Source organism: Drosophila albomicans, chromosome 3 (assembly GCF_009650485.2).
Source record: "Drosophila albomicans strain 15112-1751.03 chromosome 3, ASM965048v2, whole genome shotgun sequence".
Lineage (NCBI taxonomy): Eukaryota > Metazoa > Arthropoda > Insecta > Diptera > Drosophilidae > Drosophila > Drosophila albomicans.
The window spans coordinates 49,913,097-49,923,024 of record NC_047629.2 but is presented as its reverse complement, the minus strand read 5'-3'; the positions used below and the strand labels follow the sequence as shown (position 1 = coordinate 49,923,024).

General features: G+C 48.0%; 2 protein-coding genes across 2 annotated transcripts; one reads left to right on the top strand and one right to left on the bottom strand.

The window, feature by feature from the left end:
• The first annotated feature begins 42 nt into the window (after nt 1–42).
• LOC117569534 (leucine--tRNA ligase, mitochondrial) lies at nt 43–3,273 on the top strand. The gene is made up of 4 exons (XM_034250736.2): nt 43–377; nt 445–2,224; nt 2,289–2,530; nt 2,589–3,273. The coding sequence occupies exons 1-4, from the start codon at nt 288–290 to the stop codon at nt 3,072–3,074; spliced, it is 2,598 nt and encodes an 865-aa protein (XP_034106627.1). The 5' UTR covers nt 43–287; the 3' UTR covers nt 3,075–3,273.
• A 288-nt stretch (nt 3,274–3,561) lies between these two features.
• Nucleotides 3,562–9,067, bottom strand: LOC117572003 (uncharacterized). Its single transcript, XM_052005372.1, has 2 exons — nt 7,941–9,067; nt 3,562–6,639 (listed from the first exon to the last, which is right to left on the bottom strand). Exons 1-2 carry the CDS (start codon nt 8,791–8,793, stop codon nt 3,722–3,724), a joined length of 3,771 nt encoding a protein of 1,256 aa, XP_051861332.1. The 5' UTR covers nt 8,794–9,067; the 3' UTR covers nt 3,562–3,721.
• Nucleotides 9,068–9,928: the final 861 nt, after the last annotated feature.

The window sequence follows — 9,928 nt, the reverse complement described above, 5'->3', positions numbered from 1 at the left end:
AGTTTTGGCGAAAGTGCAACGTCAATACTGCCACTAGGTTGAAAACCGCAACAAAAAGCTCTGCGTTGCCAGCTTGCAACCACAGACCAAAATACAACAGTGGGCTGGAGCTTGCCACATAGCTGTAATCGCTTCCCGCCAAAATGTTTGCTATAGCAACAGCTGTGCAGCCAGCGATGTGGCAACCTCATGCGCCACAGCTGTTTAGCAATTTGATTTGTTATTCAATACACGCATATGTTAATATGCCGCATTAATGTGGAATTTTATCAATTAAAATAAACAAGATGCAAGCGCTGCGATATAAAAGACTGTTACGGGGATTGGAATATAACTGGCTTAGGCGTTTCTTAACACAAAGCTGCACAAGCAATGAGGTAAATTTCAATATAAATATGTTAACACTTAAAACAAATGTTTTCTCTTTGTTATGTGTTGTTTTAGCAACTGGAGCTGACCAACGATGTGAAACATCGCATTGAGACGCACTGGAGCAAGCAGCTGTGCCATGGACAGTTTGACTCAAAGCAGGCGGCCAACAAATACTATGTGCTCTCCATGTTTCCCTATCCCTCGGGCAATTTGCACATGGGCCATGTGCGAGTTTACACAATCAGCGATGCTGTGGCACGTTTTCATCGCATGTGCGGCAAGAATGTGTTTCAACCGATAGGCTGGGATTCCTTCGGGCTTCCCGCCGAGAATGCGGCCAACCAACATGGCGTGGAACCCGCCGCCTGGACACAACAGAACATTGCACAAATGAAGGAGCAACTGCAACGCTTGGGATGCTCCTTCGACTGGACGCATGAGCTGTCGACGAGTAGTCCTGAGTACTACGAGTGGACACAGCATTTGTTCTTGCTGCTGCACAAGCAGGGACTCGCCTATCAGAACGAAGCGTTGGTTAATTGGGATCCCGTGGACAAAACTGTGCTGGCCGATGAGCAGGTGGATGCCAATGGCTGTTCTTGGCGCTCGGGTGCCAAGGTGGAAAAGAAGCTGCTCAAACAATGGTTTATACGCACCACAGCGTACGCAAAGCGGCTGCTCGATGGCCTCGAAGATCCAACGTTGCGCGATTGGCGTGATATTATCAATCTACAGCGGCATTGGATTGGCGAGTGCGATGGTTATGCCTTCTCGCTGCTCACCTCCGCCTCGAATCTGCTGCGCGTGTGGACTGCCAATCCCGAGCATCTACTCGATCCTCATGCATTTCTCGTGCTGCGCCAGAAGCACTTTTTAGCCAAACTGCCCGATGCTGGCGGGTTGAGCGTAGAGAATCCGTTTGCACGCACCACGTTGCCTGTGGTGTTTAGCGATAATGCCGCCTTTCCACCTGACTGTGATGTCTACTTGGCTGCACCCAGTTTTCGTGCCGAGGATCGTGAACTGTGGGAGCAGCTTGGACTCGCTTTTAGCACCAGCAACGAAGTGAATCCCGGCAACTGGGAGCAGCTGCGCAAGGAAGTGCTGACTGCAGCCAAACGTCTCAACATTGGCGGCTATCGAGTGTCATCTAAGCTGCAGGATTGGCTCATCTCGCGGCAACGCTACTGGGGCACTCCGATACCCATTGTTCACTGCACCAAATGCGGCGCTGTTCCAGTGCCCGAGCAACAGCTGCCTGTGACGCTGCCGCCACGCGATGCTGGCAAGGATGCGCTGCGCTGCGAGTGCCCGAAATGTGGTGACCCACAAGCGCGTCGCGAAACTGACACCATGGACACCTTTGTGGACAGTTCGTGGTACTATCTGCGTTATTTGGATCCTAAGAACACGCAGCACATTTTCGATACAACTCTGACGAATGCATGCATGCCTGTAGATCTCTATATTGGTGGCAAGGAGCATGCTGTGCTGCATCTTTACTATGCCCGCTTCATGAATCACTTTCTGCACAGTTGTGGACTGTCTCCTACGTCTGAACCCTTCTCGCGGCTGTTGGTGCAAGGCATGGTCATGGGACGCTCGTATCGGGTAAAGGGAAGTGGACGTTATGTGCGTGAATCGGAGGTGGAAGTGGTCAATGCGAAGAAGAATCAAGCGCAGCTTAAGGAGACACAAGAGCCGGTCATCATGAGCTGGGAGAAGATGTCCAAGTCGAAGCTGAATGGCGTTGAACCTGATGATATGTTTAATGAATATGGCACGGATACGACGCGTTTGATCATCTTGGCGGATGTGGCGCCCACCTCGCATCGCAATTGGTCGAGTGCAAGTGAGTAAAGAAGTTGCTAACTATAAAATCTATTCCTTCTAAAATCAATTTCCTCTTCCTTTAGCTTTTCCCGGCATACTCAACTGGCAGAAGCGTTTGTGGCTGACGTTGGAGGACTTCGAAGCGGCACGCAGGGAAGTCACGGAGGAAACTGTGGACACGGGTAGCGATGCGTTTCTGTTGGAGGATTCCAAGCTCTTTGATGCGCGCAACTTTTATATTAAAGGCGCCACGTTCAACTATCGCCATGCGCATCAGCTGAGCGTTGCCATCTCCAAAATGCAAGGCTTGACCAACTCACTGCGGGTAAATCCTGGCCAGCAGTTGCTCTCACTTTAGTTTAATACTCCTTCTTCCCTTATAGCGCACTCCAAAGCATATTCAGAGTCATGGCAAACAGTTTGAACGCGCTCTCGCCGCACAAATTATCATGCTCGCTCCCATGGCACCGCATTTTGCCTCCGAGTTGTGGTCACGTTTTGCTGCAGTCCCGGGTCGTCTTAATGCCGAAAGCGAGGAACTGCAGTGGTCCAAGGATGTGCTCGAACAGCGCTGGCCAGACGTGGATGCTGCCTACCAACTCGATTTGTCCATCAAGATCAATGGCTTCGAGAATTGTGTCATTAAAGTGGCACGTCAGCAGCTGGACAAGGTGAATCACAGTGATGCACTCGATGTTGCCTTCAACACGGAGTCGGTGACCTCGTATCTAATTGACAAGAAGATCAAGACGACGCACTATGTGTTGTATCCTGGCATTGAGGGCATACTCAACATCTATCTGGACAAAGTGAAAAAGCCGCAAAAGCCACCAAAGAAAAACGATGAGGATAAATTGCAAGCGGAGTAGGTTAAGAGAAGGAAATTATGTTAAATAAAGAGCAGGATCTAAGGAGATAGAAAAGATTGTGTAAGGAAAAAGTGAAGACAACAACAAGTCATAAAGAGAGAAGTTCAGAAGAAGTTAAATGAGGTTTGAGATGAAAACATCAAAGGAATAAGTTAAAAGAATTTTCAGACAAACAGCATAAGTTAAAAAAAAGATCACTTAGGAGGAGATACAAAATAAAAAGTGGTAAAAGGTTTTCAGAAAAAGGAAGTTCAATTTGAATATAATCAAAGAAGAGCTGAGCTCAAAGAGAAGTATCATCCAATTTCAGATCATCTAAGATAATATATAAAAAAGGCAAGTTAGAACTGCAGATGCATTTAGGCAAAGAAAAACTCCTCCTTAATCTGCAACATAAGTCAAAAGATCTGTAAGATTTTAATTGGAATGTATGTTTATTTGTTGTTTAAGTTTAATGTTAAATAGTATATATATAAAAATTGGACTACTTGATGCCTGTATTTTGCTTTACAAGATTGTTTGTTGGACCAACGGATTGGACTCTCGCGGTTAAATGCCTAAGGATCATCATAAGTGAGTGCAGGCAGGCGAAAATTCTCTTCACTAAAAGCGAGCTTAAGTCTAAGAAACACTCTTCGTCTTCTCCATCACTTCATCAGCTCCGCCATCAGATTGCGCAAATACACATCCAGCTGAGCATAGTCGAGCAACGTATTCCTCACAATATCCAACAACATGCTCGGCCACAACGTCTCCAGTTTGTGCAACTTCTCCACGGCATTGCATGTGTTCTCCAGCAGCAAAGCAAAATGCTGTCTGCCCCGATCCCTTGCACTCGGAGCCATTGCGGTGACGCCTCCCGCATTACTCTCCACCATGGCCACCGTGTTGCTCTGCGCCTTCTTCCACTGGAGTGCCTCTTTACCGACAACCAGACGCAACGATTTGTTCTCCGCACGCAGCAACCAATCCTTGGGCGACAATTTGCTCGCGGTGCACGTCTCATCGAGTCGGAGTCGAGCCAACAGCGGCTGCAACATGCCATCGGGCATTGACCACAGCACGAGATTCGAGAGGCCAGCGTATGTTGAATTCGCTGCCTCCACTTCGGCCTCGCTAATCTCCTGGCCATTGAGCTGCTTCAGTCCCCAGTGGGACAACCGATAGATAGCATAAGCACGCCAAGCTGGCTTCCCAGTGATGGCATTCCCCTCTGCATCAATCAACAACGAACTCAATCCCTGCAGCTCCGCCAGAGCATTCAGTTGTCCCAACGTGCTGATGTTTGTCTCGCGGAACACAAAATGCTCGGCGTGCGGGAAACGCACCTTAATCCTGCCCAGCATGCACACAATGCTGTTGAAATTGATGTAGCTAAAGTTGAGCGTATGCACATCGTTTGCTTTCGCCGGATTCCATTGCTTGTCAATGAAACGCAACGCTCCCTGACCATAAATGTTGAGATAGCGTCCGCAAATCTCGATCAAATAGTCGCCTCCTTGTTCCCTTTCTCGTTCCGCTGCGCTGGGTTTGCTCACCGTAATCGCAGCCGTTGGCGGTGTGGCTGCTTGCGCCGATTGCTGTGGCTGCTGAGCGTTGCTGCACTTGCTCTGCGGCGCCACCAGAGAGACCACATTAGCCGAGGATTGATTCGAGTTCCCATTGTTGTTGTTGTTGTTGCTGCTGCGTCCGCGTCCTGCGCTGTTGGAGCTGCTGCTGTTGCTGGTCCCGCTGCTGCTGATGGTCTGGGCACGCACCAGGCTCCCCGCCATGTAACGCTTACTGCTTGTTCCTCCTCCGCCACCGCGGTTCACCTGCAATCCCAGCTGCGTTATGGGCGTCTGTCGCAGTCGCTGCTTGCTGCTGCTTCCGGGACGTGTGTTCGTCGTGCTCGGCGTGGGCAGCGGGAGAGTTACAGTACTGGGCGGTGGCGTGGGCGTGACAGGTGCTGGCGGCGTTAAAGTCAAGGCAGGAGGCGAGGGTGAAGCTGCGGGTGGTTCCGGAGGTTGAGGAGTTGCGGGCGGCGCAATTGGCGGCGTCGTTAGTTTGTTGCAATTCTCGTCGAGCTTCCGCTTGCTTAGCTCCTCGTTCTCGTTGTCGCTGCTATAGCAGCTGGAGCAGGAGTCCACATTTGGTCCCAAGCTGGAAGCCTCCGAGGAGGCATCGTCCTCACCTTCGGGTTTTTTGACTATAGGAGGCAAACGGAAAAGCGCCTGAAGTTCAGCGAGTTCGTCTCTGGGCTGCGGTTTCTCCAGGGGTGTCTCGACGATGGGAGTTTCCTCCTCCTCCAGCAAAGCTGCTTCATTGGACTCATTAATCTTGGCCAGCTCGCTGGTTAGCTTGGCCTTTGGTCTGCCCAGGGTTTGCTGTGAACGCAGCAGTTCCCAGTTGGTGCGCGCATTGGAGATGACTTCCTCCCTCCGGCTGCTGTGATAGGCATCCGAGCTGCCGTGCGTGGCCAATGCCTGTTCCTTGTGCTGCCGCCAAGCCAGAGCAGCACGACGCACTTGCTCCGTGATGGGCATTTGACTCAGGGACTGCAGCAGCGGCAAATGCGATACTAGGAATGAAACGCAGTCACCGGCGAGCGAGACGGGATTATTTTCGATGGTCACCTCGAGTAAGCGAGCAGCTCTAGCGATGCTCGCCATGTCGTCCACTTTGTGCAACTCGTTGTGGCACAACCAAAGACGCTCCAGCGCCACCAGATGCTGAAACCCGTTGATGCGACGCAGCTTGTTGCGCTTCAAATTCAATTCCCTTAGCAAACGCAAACCGTGAAAATCCTGTTGATTAATCTGACGGATTTGATTCCCCGCCAGATTCAACGACTTCAGCTGCTGCAGGCAATTGATGCGATTCCCCAAACTCGTCAACTTATTCCCATGCAGATCGAGCACACGCAGAGTACCGCTCAACGAAGCCAATCCAGCAATGTCCTGAATGCGATTCTTGCCCAGCAGCAGCACCGAGAGCACCGGGAGTCCATCCAGATTGGCAATGCGTTCGATCTGATTGTCATAGAGATCGAGAAAGACCAACTGATGAAAGATGATGCCATAACAGGCACTTAAACTGAGTTGCTTGTTCTTAATGCTCAGCTGCTCCAGCTGCTGCCCGTTGCTCATCAGACTGGGTTCCTCTTCCTCGCCAGCTGCCACCAGGGATAGATTGCTGCTGTGGAGCACGCTGCTCTCGTCGCAGCTCTGCAGCTGTTGAGCAGCTCCTTGGGCCGCCGCCTTGAGCAGCTGTCGACGCTGCAGCAGCTGCTGTTGATGCTTCATCGCCTGCAGACTGTTCGACACGAAGCTCTTCGACTTCTCCAGTCCGAAACGCAAACGCAAAGCCGGCGGCGGCGTCAGCTGCGCCTGGGCATAGTTGAAGCCACGTTTATGTGCCTGCAGCTTGGAGCGATTCCCACCATTAATGGCCAGCGCCTGGGTGGTCAACGGACTGCCGGAACACGGACTGCCCGAGTTGGGCGACAGATGGGGATGCTGGTGAGGATTGCCTGCGTTGCTCAGGGCGCGTGTGAGGCGCGAGTGCGCGCCACGCAGCGTAGTCTCTGCAAAAAGGGAATTTAAAGATTGATTAGTTTAGTCATAACTCACTTAATGGCCACAAAAGAGGCTGCTAAACGAATCGCTTAGATTTGAAATTAAGCAAAGTAATTATAATATATTATTATAATATAACGTGACGCCCCGAAGCGTCATGTCTGCAAAAAGAGAATTCAAAAATTCATTAGTTCACCCATAACTCGCTTAATGGCCACAAGTGTGACTGGTAAGCAAAATAATTTTACTTAAATTATTATGTATTATAATAATTATAATACTATAATGTGAGATCACGCAGCTATGTATCTATCATCTTAGAATTTTGAACTTTGGTTAATTTAACCATTTCTTTCTTAGTGGCCACAACTGAGACCGCTAAGTGAAAAGAAGGTAAGATTTAAGGTAATTAATCTTCAATTAAAATGTAATTCTTAAGCGCATATTGGTAATAAATTTAGTATAGACATTAGGTAATGGCATCTTAGCCAACAAATTTTTATTGTGACTGTTTAAATGTGACCGTTAAGCGAGACGATAAGCGAAATTTGGAAATAAATACAGAGTGGCTATCTAAAAATACGTTATGTGCAGTAATATAATATAATGCTTTTGTATTTTCCACACTTTACTTTATTAAGTTTCTTTTGTATGTGACCCTTAAGAGAATTGTTGTGCTAAGCATGGCCCCTAAATTAAACTACTGTGCACATCATAATTTGTGCTTTCTATGATTTTTCTTTAGATGTTTGATGTTTTGTGTTACCATTAAGCGAATTTTGGTTCTAAATAAAGCAATCAGTATTCATTAATTTGCATTTTGATTTAATCTGGCAGTTTAGTGAATTTTTGAACTAATTATAGTGTGGCCATTAAGTGAAGGAACGTTAAGTGAAGCAATATTTGTATGCGCTTACTATATTATTTTTCTAATTTATAATTTTGTAAGTGTTTTTAATAAATAGAATTACAGTAATAACCATAGTGCAGCCTCTAAGTGGGTCAACATTGAGCGATGCAGCATTTATGTGTAGTTTTGCTTTATGACTTTTCTTTAAATATAATTCATTATTTATGTCATAATTTGGCTGTTAAGCAAATGCTGATACCAAATTCAGTGTGGCCACTAAGTGTAAATAGTAATTTTATGGTATTTTCTTCTTAATGCAAATATTGAACGAGCAATATATTAAGCTGAGTGAAGTTTTGGATGGTAAATGCAATGTGGCAGTTAAGTGCAAATGACGAAAAGCGAGGCCGCCTATGTGTACTATAATTGCTGTTAGGGATTCTCTCCTCTCTCACTTACTTTCTCGTGGCGTTGCTTGTGGCGCTGGCGGCGGAGGCGGTGGCGGCGGCGGTGGCAGCTCCTTGGGTATGTGAAACGTATTGATCAAATTGTGTTGCAGCGACAACAGCCTAAGATTCGGCTCCTGCTCAAAGATGGGAATCGCAGTCAATCCCCTGCGGTCGTAGTTGATGCGATCCGGAAGCTCTTCGCGTTCCTTAAGCAGCCGCTGAATGCGACAGATGCCATTTGGCTGAGGCGTGACAATTGCGCCGCTCACCAAAGTGCCGCCAGTGCTGCCCACAAGAGTAGTAGGCGTGGCAGCGACAGTTACAGCACCAACTCCGCCACCGCAGCCGCCAGCTGCTGCTGCTGCTGTTGCAGCTGTGACTGGACGACAGTTGTTGGAGGCCGCCGAGGAGGAGGTGGACTTGGAGCGTTGTCGCGTGACGGCGCCGCGTTGTAATCGCTGCTGATTGCGCAACTGAGCGGCGGCTGCATAGCTGCGCTTCAGCTGTCCATGACCCACCAGCAACTCGGGCTGTGCTGCAGTTGCTCCGGGAGTTCCAGCTCCAGCTCCACGCTTAGGCATGACATTGTGGCTGAGGGTGCTGTGGGAGCGTCCAATAGGACGACGACGTTGGAGTCGTTGATTAAAACTAGGAACGAATGGTTCGATTTTCAGCAAAGATGTTTGAGGTAAATAGTTCTGTTGTTGTTGTTGTTGTGGCTGTGGTTGCAAGTGTGTTAGTTGTTGTTGCACCTGCTGTTGTTGTTGCTGCTGCTGTTGTTGTTGCAACTGTTGTTGCTGTTGCGTTGCCTCGGGCGGCTCATCGTTCAGCATAGATCTGCCACGACATTTGGCCATCGACATCAGCGTTCGTCGCCTGGCAATTGTCGCTGCTGCTGCTGTCGTTGCTGTGGCTGTGGCTGCTCCTGTTGTCGTCCTGCTGCTGTTGCCTGATCCTGCAGCCTGGCCCGTTGCCGTGCGTGTGGCATCCACTTTTGTGTTTCATAATCGTTGTTGGGCAGCAGCAGCAATGTTCACGACAACAGACTCCGACTGCAACATGGTTAACACACACACACACTCGCACACACTGCTTTTAGCTGCCTCAGCGTTGCATAATAAGGATGTTTATTATCCTGTGAGTGCTTGCTTTCTCTTTTGCTCTCGCTCGCTCTCTCTCGCGTTTGATGTTATCTAATTTGGTATTTTGATTTCAATTTCAGTTCGATTCAGCCTGCTCCACTTGAGGTCCTTCGCTGCTCTATGCAGCTCCTGTCTGTTGTCTCTCCTTTGCAGTCTTTTAGTTTTCCATATTTTCTATCTATCTATCTGTTTTTTTTTCGGTGTCTTTGTGGTGTGTGCTCTGAATGTTGTCGGTCCCAAGGCATGTTTTATTAGTTTGTTTATTCGGGTTATACATATTGGGCGCTATTGCCGCCGTTGCTATAGACAGTGCACGTCTTGCATCTCGCTCGCTCGCGTTTATTGCTGTCTCTATTGCACCTGCATAGTTATTACCTGGCCTATTGCTTCGTGATTTCAGCTATTAGTTTGTTTATTTAAAGCGCTTTGCTTTTAGGGCGGCAGTCGAACTGCCTAACTGACTGACTGACTGACTGACTGACTGTCGAAATAGTCGCTGCGACAGCACGACAATCGAGTTGAACTGACAATCCGCCATTTCACATGGCTTCTAAACATACCAAAACATTCCTGACTGCCGCTTGCATTATCATTATGCGCTACAAGGAATTTGGCAGAGCATATGTGACAATAGAACTTGAAGAATTTGCAGTTAATCATCACAAAAGCGGCTTAGATAGCTTTGCATTATTAATTTGCACCTCAATTACTAAGTAACTTAAATTTTAAAGTGTTCAAAATTAATTTAAAATGAAGGTTACATAAAGCACTAACGACTTTGAATCTTTTAAATTATTTTTTTTTTTTGCAATTTAAAAACTTTGCTAACAGTCAACAAACTGAATTTCAAATCTCT